The sequence below is a fragment of the Petromyzon marinus genome, chromosome 71, assembly GCF_048934315.1.
Source record: "Petromyzon marinus isolate PM22_M1 ecotype Great Lakes invasive population chromosome 71, UKy_Petmar_22M1.pri1.0, whole genome shotgun sequence".
Taxonomy (NCBI): Eukaryota; Metazoa; Chordata; class Hyperoartia; order Petromyzontiformes; family Petromyzontidae; genus Petromyzon; species Petromyzon marinus.
Genome location: NC_133737.1, coordinates 1,361,321 through 1,382,825, shown reverse-complemented (window position 1 = coordinate 1,382,825; position 21,505 = coordinate 1,361,321). Strand labels below are relative to the sequence as shown.

Here is a 21,505-nt window from a genome sequence, read left to right as displayed (position 1 = left end):
TGTTCATATCTGTCTACATTGATATCCCACATTGCTTACACGTACACACCACATACAATGAAATAAATAGAAACTGGAACGACTTCCGGGGATGGGCAAAGATTGAGGAATCTCTTTCAATGGAGCGAGTTAAGTTTGTTCGATTCAACATCTCTCTGTCCATCTGTGTCTCTGTTCCCCTCTGTGTCTCTCTCGCTGACTGTGTCTCTGTCATCTCTGTATCTTTCTTTCTGTCTTCCTCTTGTCTGTGTCTGTCCACCTTTCTCTTGTCAGTCTCTGTGTGTGTCTCTATCAGCATCTTTCCAACCGTATTCAACTACTATCAGTAGCAACATGCGCCAATTCAACTTTCATGGCCCACGACTGCACGCGACTCAAACTTGCTCCGAGTCTCTGTGTGTACGTTGAACTTATTTCGCACCATACGTAGCCAACCATGCTATCTGTGGGTTTCTGTGTGAGTCTCTGTGTGTATCTGGAACTTCTTTCGCACCGTACGTAGCCGAACCTACACAGGAGGAGCGGCTGATATCTGTGGAGCTGTGGGCTGGGTACATCTGTCAGCAGGAGCGAGAGACAATGAAGCTCCCAAGCATTCACTACGTTACCAACATCATATTTGCACTCATAAGTCGCTTGCCTAATTGCCTCGGCAACTCGGTGTTTCGTATCGAATCTCATCTCAAACAAGCGAAGGACCCCCCCCCCCCAAGTGGCAGCTGCCCCTGTGTGGCACAAGGTGGCCCTGCACCGGCCTGCACGTGGACATGAGTCTGTCGGTAGGGGGCGATCATTGACGCGTCATCTCCGTTGTGTAGTTTCTGGATAATGTTTGGAATTACCCCAATTTTGACCCTGACACAAATATGCAATGACCTGCGCGTTGTGTGTGCGCACGTACACACAGTGTACTCACAATAATGTTCACGTTGTTGTTGCTGAGCTCACACACCCAAGGGGTCTCGGATAAAGGGAGGGAGCAAGGGAAAATGAATCTAAATCAACTTAAACTCCAACCCCGCTCTGTGACGTCACCACTCAGCATTACCTCATCGGCGTGAAACGCCAGGGGGAGGTGTACCTCGCTAGTGACGTCATGTCACCAGGGTATTCACCCCACCCCGTCCAAGGCGCCCTTGAGTGTGACGTCACCTCTGCCTGGGTCGCTGCCGTTTTCTGTTCAAGTAGAATCCACACTTGGGCAAGGCCACGCCCAGTGACTGGCGGCTCACTAACATAATTATTTCGTGAAAGCTGTCGCGACGGGTTCAGCACCCACGCCCCATCCCTCTACATATGGGCTGGGTACATTAACATAATTTATTCACCTAGATTATGTCACGTACGGAGCCGCCTATTGTTAGCGATCCCCACAAGTGACGTCATGTCACCTCCTGCTGCCGCGTGACGTCACGAGATAACAGGAAGCTGCTGCTCCGCCCGTGCACTGAAATCCGAGGTGAGAAATTCTCATCGCGGTTGTGGTGGTTGTTGTGGTGGTGGTTGTGGTTGTTGTTGTGGTTGTTTTTGTTTACCGAGGTAGAGCCTCGCTCTCTCTCGTAGGGATGTCAATTGAGTAGCAGCGAGCATGGAAGCGATGTCCAGGTTTGAACTTTACAGCACGGGGCCTAGCCACGCGTGGCCTTGCCTCTTGCCCTCGCCTGATCGCGTTTGCTTCAATTCTCTCGCTTAAGTTTAATTTGTCTTCACACGGCTCGCCACTTTGTCACTTTGTTTTACTTTTAAATATTCACGCAGTTTTTATTTCGTTCTTTTTTACCAGGCCAAGCCCGTTTGAGCTGTTGTACCGCTTTTGTTTTCAGAAGCGACCTGCCCACAACACAAGGTGAGGCTCGTCAACAGCGTGGCGGTGTTCACTCTAGACACGTGGCTGTGTTCACTCTGGACGCGTGGCGGTGTTCACTCTGGACGCGTGGCGGTGTTCACTCTAGACGCGTGGCGGTGTTCACTCTATACATGTGGAGGGGAAACCGGGGGATCGGGAGGGAAATCAACGCGACCACGGGGAGAGAGAGGGAGACGCAGCCTCGGCTGTGTTGATTGATCCTCAGTGCATTACTTGTTGCAGTGAGGAAGCATTAATGCTGAGCATGTGAAGGTGGCCAGGCTTGGGTCTGGACACACCACCACCTGTAAACCATGCCAGTGCGTGACAGTGGTGGAGCCAGTGGGGGTAGGGTGGCACGTGCCCCCCCAACGATCCGATCGAAATTAGGGGTTTATTAGTAATTAGCTTCCCTACCCGGCTTCACCCGGGACTTGGATTATTGTCTTGGATTAATTTCATATTCCCTTATTTCACTGAAAACCCCTGAAAAAAATTGATGCTTGCAAGATAGAAAAAAGCTGACAAAAATCAATTTAACTAAATCGGATGTTTTTCGCTGAAGGAAATTTGGCCTTAACCCACTTATACGTAATATCGACTTTGGCAACTCGGGAAGGGAATGACGTGGCAAGCTGAAAATAGTCACGTTCACTTAGAAATTCCAGACAGCATAAGCTGTGCAAATTTCATGACGCCAGAGCTCAGCGTTGGAGAGTTTTGCTTCACACAAACAAACAGATGTAATTTCTGCTTTATATTTAAGATAACCGTTGTACCCGTTCTTCACACGGATATGTATTGAAACTCCGAGAAACCAATGGCTTCATCGGCCAGGAGCAAAGCGCCGCCTAAAATATCCCGGCACGCTGTGAACAGCTCTAGAAGTACGACGTGCGAAGAGCCATATGGTAGTGGTGAGCATTGCAGAGCGCTTAACTCAGGTGTGTTGCGGGTTGACGCCACAAACTTCATGGTCCCCCCCCCCAAATATAAAAGTCTATTTTTATTCTTTTTACATTGTGTACAGTATGGAACCTACCCACATGCCAAAATTCAACTGTGTTACATGTTGGGAAGTATGCTAAACATTTCGAACAGACACACACACACATATCCACACATTTCGCTTTTATATATAGACAAGCTTTACTACCCGGCTTCGCCCGGGACTTTGATTCTTGTCTTGGATTAAAACATGGCCTTCGCGGAGTGTTGGGAGGGGGGATGCATGACGTCCGCAGGCACACTGCGCAACGCTGCCGCATAGGGTGACATCTCAGATATGACGACTATTTTAATGCTGTGTGCATTGTGTCCAGTCTGGAAGCTACCCACATGCCAAATTTCTAGTTTGTTGCATGTCGGGAAGTATGCTAAACATTTCGAACAGACACACATATCCACACATTTCCTTTATATATATAGATAAATCAGCATTTTGCGACCCCCACTGCCACCGTGTGGCATATTATTACGTGCCAGGGACTCTATGAGAGGACAACAGTCCGAGTTCATAATTGGCAATAATTAACGGCAAAGCAGTTACAAGCGACTCAGAATTGTGCGCAGTTGCGTATACAGTACACGACTTCCCTGATGGCAAACACCTTCAGCGAGCACGATGCCTATCACACGCGTTGAATAAAAAGCAAGGGACAAGTCCTTAGTAACAACTCCTTACTAACAACGCCCTACTTACTAACAACTCCTTACTTACCAACAACTCCTTATTAACAACTCCCTACTAACAACTCCTTACTCACGAACAACTCCTTACTTACTAACAACTCCTTACTAACAACTTACTAACAACAACTATCATTTTTCATTGCTGAAGGGGTTGCCCCTCCTACCTGAAAATCCTGGCTCCACCTCTGAGTGTGTGACAGGGTCAAGTTTGTATTTGCAGTAAAGTCTATTAACTCTATTGAGCACGGAGGTTATATCAAAACGGTAGTTTATATTTTTGTTTTCCTCTGCAAATCTTTGTAAGAATGGAGTCGGGAAGTTATCACAGCACACGTGCAGCTGAAGTCAGAACTGTTCATCCCAGTATTCAAGGACATCTGTGCCTGGCTTCACACCTCTAAGTTGCGATTGAACATTAATTTCTGCATAACACAAATAGTATTATTTTCCACACCCTTTGCCATGTCAGCTGAATTTAGCTTTCATAAATATTCCTTTTGAAGCCACACAGCCGAAATTGTGTGCTCGGAGTTTTGGGTGAACATTCATTTTGAAGATACGAATGCAAACACCTTCAGCGAGCGCGATGCCGATCACACGCGTCGCATAAAAAGCATAGGACAACTCCTTATGACATTTGCCCTCTCATTGTGTGCCAAAACTACCCGTGTAATGAATTGGAGACTATTTTTCACTCTACCATGAATATATGAATAAGTATAGACGTGTAAGTGACGTGTGACTGTGTATATGCATTCCTCTGTGCATCGATACTGACGTGTATATGGTTTGGATGTTTTTTTCTGTCTGCAGCTGTCGCTTCCTCTGCAGAATTTGTCTGATGGAGCAAAGGCACTCGGCACGGCTCGGTGCAAACAGCACGGATCGTCCTGCACATTTTACACGGCACCAGAGAACTCACACAGGAGAGAAACCCTTCAAGTGCAGTGTGTGTGGGAAGGCGTTTGCACGTTCATCTGCTCTTGTAGCACACCAGAGAACACACACGGGAGAGAAACCCTTCAAGTGCAGTGTGTGTGGGAAGGCGTTTGCCCAGTCATCTGCTCTTGTAACACACCAGAGAACACACACGGGAGATAAACGCTTCAAGTGCAGTGTGTGGGAAGGCGTTTGCACAGTCATCTCCTCTTGTAACACACCAGAGAACACACACAGGAGAGAAACCCTTCAAGTGCAGTGTGTGTAGCAAGGCGTTTTCATATTCATTTACTTTTGTAACACACCAGAGAACACACACGGGAGAGAAACCCTTCAAGTGCAGTGTGTGTGGGAAGGCGTTTGCACATTCAACATATCTTCAAAGACACCAGAGAACTCACACGGGAGAGAAACCCTTCAAGTGCAGTGTGTGTGGGAAGGCGTTTGCACGTTCATCACATCTTCAAGTACACCAGAGAAAACACACAGGAGAGAAACCCTTCAAGTGCAGTGTGTGTGGGAAGGCGTTTGCACAGTCATCAAATCTTCAAGTACACCAGAGAACACACAAGCATCAGAAGATCCACAAGGAGTGGAGTCTGCAATCAGCTTGTGAAAGTCAAAGTGCCGCAATGAGCCCATCCCTCATGAAACAACCGGAAGAAAATCCCAACTTGCACAATTTTAAAGGTATTGAGGTGAAATATGAAGAGGTGAAGGTGAAATGTGAAGAAGTGATGGTGAAGAGCGAAGAAGTGATGGTAAAATGTGAAGATGAAGATTCAACTCCAAAATTGGGCCTTCACATCAATGGAGGCAACGTGAAGCAAGAGGAGAACTCTGACTGTGAGGCAGAGCGAGGCAACTCCCAGCAGTTTGTGGAAGTGGAGGTGTGGGTGGACTTCCTCCGAGACAATACAAAGTCAAATGGAGACCCGGTAGATGTGTAAGGCAGAGACGATGTCGCTCCAATAGATGCACCTTTGTCACAGGCCTTTAATGACAACAATAAAGTTGAACACTCAATTCCTAGGTTCAACCTGCAGGGTAAGAGCGGCCAGTTTTTGTGGAACAGTGGGTTTGGTAGATCTCGATCCATGAGCGAGGGCCAATACGCTCCCTTCCTACACCTGTGACAACACCGCGCCCAGCCCACTGCTGAAGGCATCGGTGTCCAAAATAAAATTGGTGGAAAGGGTCAGGGAAAGCCAGGGTGGGGGTGTGGGTGAGGTGGTCCTCCGTCCACTGATAGGGATTCTTGGGGGAAGTGAGTTGGGTGAGGGGGCGTGCAATCTCGCTGAATCCCTTGACAAATCGACGACAATAAGTGGCTAGCCCCAAAAACGACCTGATCTCCGTCAGGTTCCTCAGTCTTGGCCATTCCACTACGGCGCGTACCTTCTCCTGGTCGGTGCGCACCCCTGCCTCGCTGACGCGGTGTCCGAGGTACCCAACCTCGCGCTGCGCAAGGTAACACACAGCTTGAGCTTGAGATGGGCTACTCGCAGTTGCTGGAACACCTCCCGTAACCTGGACCAGTGCTCAGACAGAGATCTTCTGAACACTATCACATCATCCAGGTAAATTAGGCACTGTTCCCACTGCAAGCCCCCCATCACCAACTCCATCAACCGCTGGAATGTCGCAGGCACGTTAGTGAGTCCGAACGGGAGTATTCGGAACTCGAACAGTCCCATCGGGGTGGTAAACGCGGTCTTTGACCGATCCTCCTCCACCATCTCCACCTGCCAGTACCCGGACGCTAGATTGAGGGTGGAAAAATACCGCGCCCCTGCGAGGCTGTCAAAGGTGTCATTGATGCGGGGGATGGGAAGGCGTCGCTGAGGGTAGCTGCATTTAACTTTCGATAATCGACGCAAAACCGGGTCGATCCATCCTTTTTCGTCACTAGTACAACCGGTGTAGAGGTGTGACGGGAGGGGGGACACGCGGTTGTAGGGCAGTGGTTACAACCACGTCCACTACGGACCACCCTGGGGGGCTGTGGGGGATGCTGGGATCCCTCGCGAGCCCCACCCCTGAGTGAGGAACTGTAGAAAAGGTGGGACCCGGGGTGCTGGAGTTCAGTTCGGCTCAAGCAAGATGAAGCACCAGTGAAGAAAGAAGATCAACAGGCTAGACCCTGGAACTCCTTTGGCCCGCTGTCCTTTTGAGGGCCGGGCAAAGCAAGCCAGGGTACGACCCCAGAGCCGCGAGGCCCGATGTCCTTTTAAGGGCCGGACTCGTGTGGCTGGTGGTCGTGACCTACGCCGAAGCTGGGCTAGGTCAGATAGCCTCGGGAGATAGGGCCAGGTTGGAGGGAACCAGGGAACTAGCGTAGGCTTGAGCTCGGGGACCGTTCCCTCTGTAGAGTACAGGTGGAGAGTATTAGATTCGTTACTGTGATCGAAGAGTTGGTAATAAATACGTGTTGCCTCTACGAACAGTCTCCGACGTCATTAAGGCCACTACACCGGTGCAGAACAGGGGCTCGCCGAGGGCTGGATTATGTTATCACGGAGCATATCCACGACTGCTTCTTTGATCTGGGCCCGTTCAGGCGCGCCCACTCGGTATGCGGGGAGTTTGATGGGTCGGGCTGCACCGGTGTCAATTTGGTGCTTAACGAGGTCTGTCTGGCCCACATCCGAATCGTGCTCACTGAACACGTCGGCGTACTCCCGCAACAACCCGCGCAGCTGATCGGCCTCCCCCTTAGGTAAATCCGCCCAGGGTACATGTAACGCATCACGCAAGGGGGCGACCTCGGCTCGGAGAGTCGGGCCGACCCGCCAGGCCAGGTCCTGGTTGTCCTCGGGGTGACCGGGGTCCTCAGCCCAGAGTGCAAACACCGAGTCGTTAGAGTGGCGCGCGTGCAGGGGGTGTATGGTGGATACCGTGGTGCGTCATAGCATTGCCGGGGTACCGTGTGGGTTAAACACCCGCATGAACAGTCGCCCCCCCGTCTGCGTTGACCAGCGTGGCTGATCCCACCACTCCGTACCGCACTGCCAACTCCGGGTGAGGAGTCAGCATTACCTCGCCCGATGGTCGATGTGCGGGGTCAGTGGAGGGTGCTGCCATGGGCACCAGCATCTCGGCGAGCGGCCCGATGGTGACGGCCGACACCAGGGTAGCGGCCACGGGTGTGAAGCGGAATCCGCTCCCCGCTGCCTTCCATGGTGGCGCATCGCTGGCGGGGCTGCACGTTGAGCCCCAACTTTTCCAGGAGGTCAGTACCTGCGATACACTCGTGGCATAACACCTGGGTGCACACCTGGTGTCCGAGATGGACTTCCAGGGTGACCTTCCCCAGCAGCCCCATCCCTGCTCTGCTTGCGGTGTGCAGCGCACGATCCGGGGCCTGCAGGCGGCCCACGTCAACCCCGAGCACGCTGCAGTGCGCGGCGCTCACGAGTGAGGCCACCGCCCCCGTGTCCAACAGAATCCGGGTACGCCGCCCGTTCACCTGCCCTTCCACCAGCGACGTGGCCCCCGTGATTCCCGCCACCAGCTCCCGCCGCCAGTCACCCGTCCTCACCGCCTCCTTGGGTGTTGTTGCCGGAATCTGTGTGGAGGTCACTCGCTCGCCATTATTATTGTCTTTTTGTGTTGGGACCGTGTCGATTGCACCCCTAGTTGGTTCACTCCCTAGAGTTTAACCCTGGCGCGTGTCTAGCGCGGGCGATCTGAGGACAGTCTCTCACGAGATGCCCTCGACGGTCGCACAGGTAGCACGCCCGGGGAAGGGCGGCGGCCCCTAGGGGCTTCCCCGCCCACTCCCTACTTCCCCTCCAGACTCTGCCTCTAGTCGGGCCACCCTCCCGGTTAGCCCTCCTAACGTGGAGCGTAGTTCACCCATCTCGGACTGGATCGTCTCCACGGTAGACTGCAGTTTGGTGATATGGCCGAGCACTTGGGTCACCTCCCCGCTAATTCGGTTCACCTCCCCGCCAACTTGGGCCACCTCCCCGCCAACTTGGGCCACCTTGTTGTCTATCCTCCCGATGCCCGTCTGTATCCCCACTACCCAGCCCGGGGTTGTGTCGCGGGGTCCCGGGGGCTCCCTTGCCCACCCCCTTACCGTCCTGGCGAGCTCCTCCTCCTCCTCTTCCTCCTCTGGGAGTAGGCTCGCGATGGCACGCTCTCGTCCCAGCCCCCCGAAGCTTTGCTCGCGCTCACTAGACAGTCTCTCGCATTCATGCGCACGCTCGACAAGGGCGTTAAAGGGTAGACGTGCACAGCTTACATCGGGCTGCCACCACGAGGTGCGAGCCAAGTACCGCTGGATCTTCTCGGCGGCGAGGTCCTCAATCGCCTCGGTCGTGTACCCCGGGCGTGCGATCTTTGTTAGCGCGCGCGCATCCTCGGCATAGGTAGAAAAGTCCTCGCCGGGTTGGCGGCGGCACGCCTCTAAGGCTGCCTTTGCCTCCTCATCACGCGCACCGAAGCGCAGGTCAAGTCAGCGCATCAACTCCTCTAATTGGGTTTGCGCGCTTGCGGGTAGGGCCTCCACAAAGTCGGCCGCCCGCCCGCCCATCCAGGTTCATAGCAAGTCGGCGTAACGCCTGCGCGTCCATCCAGCCATTAATGTCTTTAGCCCCTATGATGTTGCGGGCAAACGCTTTCCGTGAAGGGGTCCCCTGGCCGGTGAACACATTCCTTAATTTTGCATGTGGTGCTACGCACCTCTCCCGTGGGGATGTGGGGGTTCGTACCACCTCTGACACCAATTTGTGGGGGCTGATGCCCCCCTCCCCACTCCCCATTACGTGGGGGCTGATCTCTCACTCTCCACGAGCGAGAGTGGGGGGGGGGGTGATGTTTGCCTCCACCACCCCCGTCCCCTCCGCGTTTGCGTCTTTCGGGGCCCCCGAGCGGGTGACCGCCCCCCCCCCTCCCGTACCAGGGTCCTCTCGGACCGACATAGCTGGCGGCTGGCCGACCCCGCCTAGGGGTTGATTACGCGCCGCGTGCCTTCCCCCACTCGCGGGTCCTAACTGCCTGGATTACGCAAGTGTTTGACTCGCCGCTGTGTGTGTGTGTAATTAATAATTTCCACTAAGCCGTTGTGTCAAAAAGGCGAACGCTCCCGCGCGGTCCGAGTATAAATAAATTAATCGGCGCTCGCGCGGCCCCCTGCCCCACCCACCCACGCGGTTTCTCCACGCGACCCTCGCGCGTGTCTCACCGTTAATACTGTGGTGCGCGCATTGACACGCGCCGGAGCGGCAACCGTTGGTATTTTAATATGCGCGCGCGTCACACCCACACTGATTTATAGTCATCCAAACACCGTCGTACGCCGATCGCTCTCCCACCGCTCTTCACGCGGACACATGCACCACGCGTCACAACGTCAGCCTGTGCTAAGATTCATTTCCCGGAGCGAATGGGGACCCCCGTTTATGGCCCCCTCCAGCCAGCACCCTTCGTACGCGCCTAACCTCCTATCAGAATCAGAAAGAATCAGAATCAGAAAGGGTTTTATTCGCCATGAAAGTTCACACAGACACGGAATTTACTTTGGCAGGATGGTGCATACATTCAACATATAGGAAACTTAAATCTTAAGTGGTAAACAAGTCTTACTATAATAAGGGTTCAAAGTCTAACACCAAGAGGCTAAAGTATATAAAATTGAATAAATATAGAATATAAAATAGCTATAAGATACAATCTTAAAATAAATAAAAAATACAAATAGGGTAACATAGTTAATATTGGCAAGGTGTCATTTTGTAGATAAAATGTTAAAGTCAGTGTAAGTCCTTGGCCTTGTTGAAGAGGCCACCAGCGGATGGGAAGAATCTGTTTTTGTGGCGTGAGGTTTTGCTCCTGATGGACCACAGCCTTCTGCCGGAGGGGAGTAGCTGAAAGAGAGAGTGGCCAGGGTGGGAGCAATCGGCCACAAATCTTCCTCGCTCGCCTCATGGTCCTCGTGGTGTGCAGGTCCTCGAGGGTTGGTAGATTGCGCTCCTTTTCCCTCCCTCCCCACTGTTAACCCTGCTGCTGGGTGCTGGCCTTGAGGTCCCCCCCCCCCCCCCACCGTGTTGTGTATGCTTCATCGCGGCCATCCTGTAAAGCTCTACGCCCCCTTCTTTGGGGGCCACCATGAAATCCGGTCTGGGGGGCTCAGCCAATTTCCTGGTCCGGGGAAACCGTGGAACGTCCCTGCTAGTGGGGTCCTCTGGTGAAAACCCATCGTACCAGGTGATCCCTCCTCGAGACCCTACGGGGGTGCATGTAAGTGTTTAGTGGGGCGTGCATTCGTGGGGGTGGGGGGGGGGGGGGTGCGAGGAGGGGGTAGCGCCGGCCGAGTTGCTCCGCTGCGGTGACACTACAGCCTCTTCACTCGTTATACTGAGGGAAGTATTTCCCAAGCTAACACCCCAAGTTAACTCCTCTACTTCCCTCTATCCTACGATCCTCCTCTCAAGGAGACTAATTGACCTGGCCCAGCTTCGGCACAGGTCTCGACCACCAGCCACACGAATCCGGCCCTGAAAAGGACATCGGCCTTCGTGGCTCTGGGGTTGTACCACTGGCTTGCTCTGCCAGACACACAGAACCCACACAGTGTATACACAGTTTGTACACACACACATACAGTACACATACAGTGTATACACAGTTTGTACACACACACACAATACACACACAGTGTATGCACAGTTTGTACACACACACAGAACACACACAGTGTATACACAGTTTGTACACACAGTACACACAGTGTATACACAGTTTGTACACACAGTACACACACAGTGTATACACAGTTTGTACACACACACAGTGTATACACAGTTTGTACATACACACAGTACACACAGTGTATACACAGCCAAATCACGATCGCAAAGCAATACTGCTGAAAGCGATCAGATTGTTAAAACAATTAAAATTCCATATATCTCAGGAGTAACTGACAAATTAGCCTGTGTTTTGCAAAAGCAAAACATTAAGTAAAATTTGGTACAGTACACAAAATTCAAAAAATAGTATCTTGCACTAAAGACGCATTTCCTAAATTATCTACAGAAGGTGTATATCGGATTAATTGTTTATGTGGCAGATGCTATATTGGACAGACGGGACGTAACATCAGCATAAGACTAAAAGAACATTAAAGAAATATTAAATTATCTCAAACACAACTGTCGGCAGTGGCAGAACATGCTTGTCAACAAGGACACTCAATTGATTTTGATAACGTTGAAGTGTTGTGTAAAACTAATTATTACTGGCAAAGACTAATCAGAGAATCCATTGAAATTGAGAGGAATAGAAATATCTTTAATCACTCTGACAGCTACAGGCTTAGTGCGGCTTGGAAGCGTATTATTAAATAATATATATTACAATTCCTTATAGGGGAAACGCATACTGATTAACGGATTACTAACATAAACACAATAAAACATTACAACTAATTACCAATCTACAATTCATTACTAAAAATAACCATTGACTGATTACCAATCGATTATATAATTACAATACCCCCCCCCTCCACCTCAAATCACTGCACCTGAAATGAGTTAAATTATGACGTCACCCTGCTGCTCTATTTAAGACCGGGAGCAAGCGAGGGCTTTACCATTCTGGCGAATTGCCCGATGATGCTGGATGTAATTACCAGCGAAACGTCGTACTCAAACTGTAAATGTTGTGGATTCACTCTTCAATACACCGGTAGGCTAAAGTAGTGAGCTATTTGTCTTTTGTCAACGTGACACTTTTTTTGCTGATTGGCCGTGTCGGGTGGTGGAGGGTTATGACACATTTATAAATAACGCGATCTAACCAAAAAACCTTTATGAATAATATTGGTCGCGAAAGCCTACGTGTTAAACTGACTAACCTCTATGGGGAGGATACTTTTCTTAAAACCAGAAAGTTGGAGAAGCTCCGCATTAAGCGGATGAAATTGATATCTTCACTGGCGTTCCTCAAAAGGTGCAGAGATTCAAAGGTAATGCCTAACGCAGTTAAAATAAAACATCACATAAAGTCTTCTAAAGCTAGCCAAATACTACACAAAGCTAGTGAATTATTAATAGAGAGAATACAGCACAACAGGAGTGAATTATCTCACATTTCAGAATCGCTAAAGCAGTTACACTTAGATATAAGCAATAGTGTATCCATGCATTATTGGAATATAATCGATACCATAACACAACAATCGGCTGATAATGTGTTTAATCTAACAAAAACCCACCAAATTAATAAATTTTCTAGACTTCATAATAAACAAATTCCTACTAAAAACGAACAATTTAAAAACAAAACCGTAATGAACTTTGCTAACACTGTTTTAACCAGTGACATGATCTCTGTTCTTTCTAAAAGCCTTAACTTCGCCATTACCCCACGTACAATTACAGTGGATGAGATAATTGCTGAGGTAGAATCAGCAGTAAGACTACTTCCACATAATGAGGCAGAGATGACTAGACACGAGGTTGCCAAAGTAATTGAGAATAGCAAAGTTCCAAAAGTAAATAGCTCTAACGAGGCAAAAGCCTTCAGAGAGCTGCGTGTAAATAAAGATATCCAAATCCTGGCAGCTGATAAAGGCGCACTACTGTAGTGATGTCACAAGCCGATTATGATAATAAAATTAGAAATTTACTAGAGAAAAGTACCTACATTAAAATTAAATGAGATCCAACTAATACTTTAGAATGTAAGCCTACTGCAATAATTGCAAATTCATTAATCCCTAAGAATGAGCAATACCAAATTAAGCCAAGGGCCTCAAAACCACCTAGACTGTATGGGCTACCAAAGATTCATAAAATCGACATACCATTACGACCCATAGTCAATGCAATTGGCTCTGCCACATATAAATTAGCAAAATATATAACAAAACAAATACAACCCTACATCGGTAGGACATCTTCATTCATAAGAAATTCAGAACATCTTGTGAATGTGATTAAAGATATTAAACTTAATCCTAATGATATTCTGATAAGTTTTGACGTGATTTCTATATGCACAGGTTCCAGTGAACGAATCGCTTAAATTACTTGATACACTAGTAAAGAATATAGGTTTACCAAAAGATATTCCGAAACTTGCTGACCATTGTTTAAATAACACTTCTTATGGAGAGGGGATTTCTTTAAACAAAAGGAAGGAGCAGCAATGGGCTCTCCTTTTTCATCCCCTGCTATAGCAAATCTGTACATGGAAAACTTTGAAATAAGAGCACTTGCCTCGAGCACATTAAAACCATCTTTTTGGTTTAGATATGTAGATGACACTTTGGTTGTCTGGCCACATGGTAAAGTTACCCTTAATGATTTTCTAAATCATCTAAATGCACAAAACCCGGCCATCCAGTTCACCATGGAAATGGAGGTGAGTAACATACTCCCATTCCTAGATATTTTGCTTGGACATGGCCTAAACGGTAAAATAACACAGCGTTTACAGAAAGCAAACGCACACTGATGCCTATCTGAATGCAGATTCGCATCATCATCCAGCTCAGAAATCCTCTCTTATCAAGACGCTCATAGATCGGGCTAAAACAGTGTCAGATAGTGAAAGTCTAGTGAGAGAGATCAAACACGTTAAAGAAGCACTACGACAGAATGGCTACAATAATGCTCAAATTAACAGAGCACTGAATGCCAAATCACGATCGCAAAGCAATACTGCTGAAAGCGATCAGATTGTTAAAACAATTAAAATTCCATATATCTCAGGAGTAACTGACAAATTAGCCCGTGTTTTGCAAAAGCAAAACATTACAGTAAGATTTGGTACAGTACACAAAATTCAAAAACTAGTATCTTGTACTAAAGACGCATTACCTAAATTATCAACAGAAGTTTATATCGGATTAATTGTTTATGTGGCAAATGCTATATTGGACAGACGGGACGTAACATCAGCATAAGACTAAAAGAACATCAAATAAATTAAATTATCTCAAACACAACTGTCGGCAGTGGCAGAACATGCTTGTCAACAAGGACACTCAATTGATTTTGATAACGTTGAAGTGTTGTGTAAAACTAATTATTTCTGGCAAAAACTAATCAGATAATCCATTGAAATTGAGAGGAATAGAAATATCTTTAATCACTCTGACAGCTACAGGCTTAGTGCGGCTTGGAAGCGTATTATTAAATAATACATATTACAATTCCTTATAGGGGAAACACATACTAATTAACGGATTACTAACGTAGCATATAAACACAATAAAACACATTACAACTAATTACCAATCTACAATTCATTACTAATCAACCATTGACTGATTACCAATCGATTATATAATTACAATACCCTCCCCCTCCGCCTCAAATCACTGCACCTGAAATGAGTTAAATGATGATGTCACCCTGCTGCTCTATTTAAGACCGGGAGCAAGCGAGGACTTTACCATTCTGGCGAATTGCCCGATGATGCTGGATGTAATTACCAGCAAAACGTACTCAAACTGTAAATGTTGTGGATTCACTCTTCAACACACCGGTGGGCTAAAGTAGTGAACTATTTGTCTTTTGTCAACCTGACACTTTTTCTGCTGATTGGCCATGATGGGGGGTGGAGGGTTACGACACATTTATAAATAACGCGATCTAACCCAAAAACCTTTATTATGAATAATATTGGTCGCGAAAGCTTACGTGTTAAACAAATAAATGAAACTGAAAAACTGAAGCTGAAACACAGTACACAGTGTATACACACACACACAGTGTATACACAGTTTGTACACACACAATAATGTTCACGTTGTTGTTGAGCTCACGCACCCAAGGGGCAAGGTACACGTTTCTCCAAATTCTTAACAAACATGCTCCGTTGGTTAGATTTAAAACTAAAGCAACCGCCCACCATGGTTTGAAGCTTTTATTACAAAGCTCATGAAAACTAGGGACAAGGCTTGGGCATGTGCTCAGAAAAGTAATTTGCTCAATGACTGGCTAGAATACAGGATTTTAAGGAATAGATGCGTCAAAAAAATCAGGCATGCAAAACATGCCTACTTTTCCTCCACTCTCCTGGAATCGCATGAAAATGCCAGGATTTTCTGGAAAACAATCAAATGTATCAAAAAGGCATCCAAAACAGATAATTTGCCCTTTGAGCTTAACCAAAGTGGGGAATATTTTTCAGATCCCCAAAAAATAGTTGACAATTTTAACCTTCATTTTTTGAAGCTGGTAATCTTTTTGATAATGTATTGGGAGTCACCCCTGCTCATGCAAATTCCTACACCCCTGTCCAAACATTAAACAAATTTAGTTTCCGGCCAATCCACGAAAGTAATGTTCTGAAACAACTGTCCTACCTCAAAGGGTCCTCCTCTACCGGAGCAGATAGTGTTCCCGTCTTTGCTCTACTAACTGTTGGTCACCTAATATACAAACGTATAGCCCACATTGTCAACCTGTCCATCAAAGAAGCATCAGTTCCTCTAGAATGGAAACATTCCTATGTCCGTCCACTTCACAAAGGGGGCCCTAAAGATGATCCAGACAACTACTGACCTATCTCAATTTTGTCCCCGTTGATGAAAATTTATGAAAAATTATTGAACTACCAAATTAGCAGTTTCCTGTCCACCAACAATCTACTACATCTAAAACAATCTGGGTTCCGGAAAAAATACAGCACCACATCTGCTGCATTAGACACTCTGAATCACATTTACAGTCGCCTTGATAATAAGCAGTACTGTGTCTGTCTTTTTCTTGACCTGTCAGCTTTTGATATAGTAGAACACAACACCCTGCTTAGTAAACCAAGTTGCCTTGGTTTTTCCAAAAACGCAGTAAAATGGTTAAAAAATTACCTCTTTTCTCGCACCCAAACTGTATTCACAGATGGTTGGAGGTCAAACAGTGTTAAGATAACAAGAGGGGTTCCACAGGGTTCCATCCTCGGCCCCCTCTTGTTTTCTCTATATGTCAATGACTTGGGCACTGACCTGGATCATTCCAGGGTAAATCGTTTTGCAGATGACACGATACTGATTACTGCTGGCCGCTCTCCGGATGACGTGATTGCTAAGCTCCAGGGTGATTTCAACAAACTACAACATCAGCTAGTTGCTCTTAAACTAATCCTGAATATCTCCAAAACCAAGGTACTATGCTTCTCACCAGGACTAAAGCAGGAAGTTATTTTTACCCAATTACATTCCTTAAATAATTATCAAATAGAGCAAATCAAGATCTATAAGTATCCTGGGGTCATCCTGGATTCAAAACTGAATTTTGAAGATCACATTGATTATATTGGTAAAAAGACAAATAGAAAAAATTGGTTTGCTGTATCGACACAAGCACTGCTCCCCCCCTATGTTCCGTTTGGAATTGATGGTCAAGATGGCGCCGATGATGGCAGCCTCGGCCGGTTGGTGCGCCCTGATTTGTCCAGTTTTGTCTTGTTTTGTCTTGAGAGGGGCTTGCTGTTCAACACACTCGTGCTGGTGAGAGAGGCCTGCTGTTCATCACACCCGTGCTGGTGAGAGAGGCCTGCTGTTTTGGGGCCTGCTGTTCATCACACCCGTGCTGGTGAGAGAGGCCTGCTGTTCAGTACACCCGTGTTGAGGGGCCTGCTGTTCAGCACACCCTTGCTGGTGAGAGAGGCCTGCTGTTCAACACACCCGTGCTGGTGAGAGGGGCCTGCTTTTCAGCACACCCGTGCTGGTGAGAGGGGCCTGCTGTTCAGCACACCCGTGCTGGTGAGAGAGGCCTGCTGTTCAGCTCACACGTGTTGAGGGGTCTGCTGTTCAGCACACCCGTGCTGGTGAGAGGGGCCTGCTGTTCATCACATCCGTGTTGGTGAGAGGGGCCTGCTGTTCAGCACACCGGTGCTGGTGAGAGAGGCCTGCTGTTCAGCACACCCGTGTTGAGGGGCCTGCTGTTCAGCACACCCGTGCTGGTGAGAGGGGCCTGCTGTTGAGGGGCCTACTGTTCAGCACACCCGTGTTGGTGAGAGAGGCCTGCTGTTCAGCACACCCGTGTTGAGGGGCCTACTGTTCAGCACACCCGTGCTGGTGAGAGGGGCCTGCTGTTCAACAGACCCGTGCTGGTGAGAGGGGCCTACTGTTCAGCACACCCGTGCTGGTGAGAGGGGCCTGCTGTTCAACACACCCGTGCTGGTTAGAGGGGCCTGCTGTTCAACACACCCGTGCTGGTGAGAGGGGCCTGCTGTTCAACAGACCCGTGCTGGTGAGAGGGGCCTACTGTTCAGCACACCCGTGCTGGTGAGAGGGGCCTGCTGTTCAACACACCCGTGCTGGTGAGAGGGGCCTGCTGTTCAACACACCCGTGCTGGTGAGAGGGGCCTGCTGTTCAACACACCCGTGCTGGTGAGAGGGGCCTGCTGTTCATCACACCCGTGCTGGTGAGAGAGGCCTACTATTCATCACACCCGTGCTGGTGTGAGGGGCGTGCTGTTCATCACCCCCGTGTTGGTGAGAGGGGCCTGCTGTTCACTCCCATGCTGGTGAGAGAGGCCTACTGTTCATCACACCCGTGTTGGTGAGAGGGGCCTGCTGTTCACCACTCCCATGCTGGTGAGAGGGGCCTACTGTTCAACACACCAGTGCTGGTGAGAGAGTCCTGCTGTTCAGCACACCCGTGCTGGTGCGAAGATGGCGCTGATGATGGTAGCCTCAGCCGGTCGGTGCGCCCTGTTTTGTCTTGTTTTGTCTGTCAATTCAGTGTTTTGCCAAGATTTTCGGAGTTCTCTAACAAGAGACGAACTTTTAAATATCAGGGAAACAACTCCTGTGGATTTAATTCCTACTTTTCTGCTTCCAGCGGCAGAATTAGTAGGCATTCTAGTCAATGCCGCGCTAGGCTTTGCTCAAGCAACGAAACGCCGCCCAAGGGGTAAACGGTCGGGGGCTCTAGTACGGCTACGCAGACGCGGGATCCGAACAGTGCTTCCGAGCTTTTTCCTCTCCAACGTACGTTCACTGTACAACAAAATGGATGAACTTCAGCTACTGATGGTAAAAAACAAAGACTTTCTTTCAGCTTCTGCATTGTGCTTCACGGAAACATGGCTGTGTGATTTGATTCCGGACACTTCGCTACAACTAGCAGGATTCCATCTTGTAAGATCGGATCGTGACATAGCACTCTCCGGCAAGACGAAAGGCGGTGGTATTTGTTTTTACATTAACAGTGGCTGGTGTGTAGATGTCACAGTGATTCTGCAACATTGTTCTCCACTCCTTGAATCAATTTTTATAACCTGTAAACCGTTTTACTCGCCTCGCGAGTTCGCGTCGCTCATTTTGGTCGGAGTTTATTTGCCGCCTTGTCCTCAGGTTAAAGAGGCCCAACGCATGCTCGCCGATCAGATTCTGAGTGTGGAGCGAGCAAATCCAGATTCGTTGGTTATCGTACTTGGCGACTTTAACAAAGGTAATCTCAGCCACGAACTCCCTAAATACATACAATTCATTAAATGCCCAACCAGAGAAGGGAACACTCTGGATCACTGCTACACTACAGTCAGTAGAGCCTACCACGCCGTCCCCCGAGCAGCACTAGGACACTCTGACCATGCCATGGTCCACCTGATTCCTGCATACAGGCAGAAACTAAAACTCTGTAAACCTGCTGTGAGGACATCTAAACAGTGGACCAGTGAGGCTGTGGAAGATTTGCGGGCGTGCTTAGACTGTACTGACTGGGATATGTTCACGACTGCTACCAATAGTCTGGATGAACTCACAGAGGCTGTGACGTCCTACATCAGCTTCTGTGAGGACTGCTGTATCCCAACACGTACCAGGGTGAACTTTAACAACAATAAGCCCTGGTTCTCAGCAAAGCTCAGAAGGTTGAGGTTGGAGAAGGAGGAAGCGTTTAGGAGTGGAGATAGAGACAGATTCAAGGAGTCGAAGAACAGGTTTAGCAAAGCGGTGAGAGAGGCTAAACGACTGTACTCAGAGAGACTAAAACACCAGTTCTCTACAAACGACGCTGCTTCTGTCTGGAGAGGGCTCAGGCAGATCACCAACTACAAACCCAGAGCCCCCCACACCACTAACGACTCCCGCCTAGCCAACGACCTGAACGAGTTCTACTGTAGATTTGAAAGACAATTGGACTGTCCTGAACCACCCCTTCCAACCCAAGAGGCCCCATCCCCCACCAATACTACAGAGACGACTATCTCCTTTCAGGAGGGAGAAGTTAATAGACTTTTCAAGAGGCAGAATCCACGCAAAGCAGCCGGGCCGGACTCTGTCTCTCCAGCCACCCTCAGGCACTGCGCTGACCAGCTGTCTCCGGTGTTCACCAACATCTTTAACACCTCCCTGGAGACATGCCATGTACCAGCCTGTCTCAAGTCCTCCACCATCATCCCTGTGCCCAAAAAGCTAAGGCCAACAGGACTAAATGATTACAGACCGGTCGCCCTTACATCTGTGGTAATGAAGTCTTTTGAGCGCCTGGTCCTGGCACACCTCAAAGCCATCACAGACCCTCTCCTGGACCCCCTTCAGTTTGCCTACAGAGCCAACAGGTCTGTGGACGATGCAGTTAACATGGCCCTCCACTTCACCCTACAGCATCTGGACGCCCCAGCATCCTACGCCAGGATCCTGTTTGTGGACTTCAGCTCTGCCTTCAACACCATCATCCCTGCCCTGCTTCAGGACAAGCTCTTCCAGCTGAACGTGCCATACACCACCTGTAAATGGATCACAGACTTCCTGTCTGACAGGAAGCAGTGCGTTAAGCTGGGAACACAAGTCTCTGGCTCCAGGTCCATCAGCACCGGAACTCCTCAGGGCTGCGTCCTTTCCCCTCTGCTCTTCTCCCTGTATACCAACAGCTGCACCTCCAATCATCTGTCCGTCAAACTATTGAAGTTTGCGGATGACACCACCCTCATTGGGCTGATCTCTGGTGGGGATGAGTCTGACTATAGGTGGGAAGCTGACAATCTGGTGACCTGGTGTAGCCAGAACAACTTAGAGCTAAATGCTCTAAAGACAGTTGAGATGGTTGTGGACTTCAGGAAGAATACAGCACCACTCACCCCCATCACCCTGTTAGACTCCCCAGTCAAAATTGTAGAGTCCTTCCGCTTCCTGGGCACTATTCTCTCCCGGGACCTCAAGTGGGAATTGAACATCAGCTCCCTCACTAAGAAAGCTCAACAGAGGATGTACTTTCTACGGCAGCTGAAGAAATTCAACCTGCCAAAGACAATGATGGTGCAATTCTATACAGCGATCATTGAATCCATCCTCACCTCCTCCATAACCGTCTTGTACGCTGCTGCCACTGCCAAGGACAAGAGTAGACTGCAGCGTATCATCCACACTGCTGAGAAGGTAATTGCCTGCAATCTACCGACCCTCGAGGACCTGCACACGACAAGGTCTATGAGGCGAGCGAGGAAGATTATGGCCGATTTCTCCCACCCTGGACACTCTCTGTTTCAGCTACTCCCCTCCGGCAGAAGGCTTCGGTCCATCAGGACCAAAACCTCACGCCATAAAAACAGTTTCTTCCCATCTGCTGCTGGCCTGTTAAACAAGGCCAAGGGCTAACACTGTTTTTAACATTTGATCTACATAACGACACGTTGCTGATATTAACTATGTTTCCCTATTTGTATTTGTATTTTTAAATTATATCTTAAAGCTATTTTATATTCGATATTTATTTAATTTTATATACTTCAGCCCCTTAGTGTTAGACTTTTAACCCTTATTATAGTAAGACTTGTTTAAAACTTATTTAAGATTTTAGATTCCTATATGTTGAATGTATGCACCATCCTGCCAAAGTAAATTCCGTGTCGGTGTGAACTTACATGGCGAATAAAACTCTTTCTGATTCTGATTCTGATAAAAGCTACCATACTGCCTCTACTTGATTACTGTGACATCGTGTATAAATCAGCTCCAAGTACTGAACTGAAGAAGCTTGATTCCATCTATCACTCGGCCTTAAGATTTGCATTGAACTGCCCATATAAGACTCACCACTTTGATCTCTACATTGG

The 21,505-nt window shown here is 48.5% G+C and overlaps 2 protein-coding genes across 2 annotated transcripts in view; both read left to right on the top strand.

Moving 5' to 3' along the window:
- LOC116957256 (uncharacterized) overlaps nt 1-21,505 on the top strand; it is a 631,244-nt gene that overhangs the window by 550,726 nt on the left and 59,013 nt on the right. The window lies entirely within an intron of this gene.
- On the top strand, nt 1,659-21,342 carry LOC142906815 (uncharacterized). The gene is made up of 2 exons (XM_076055368.1): nt 1,659-1,846; nt 4,352-21,342. Exon 2 carries the CDS (start codon nt 18,120-18,122, stop codon nt 21,045-21,047), a length of 2,928 nt encoding a protein of 975 aa, XP_075911483.1. The 5' UTR covers nt 1,659-1,846; nt 4,352-18,119; the 3' UTR covers nt 21,048-21,342.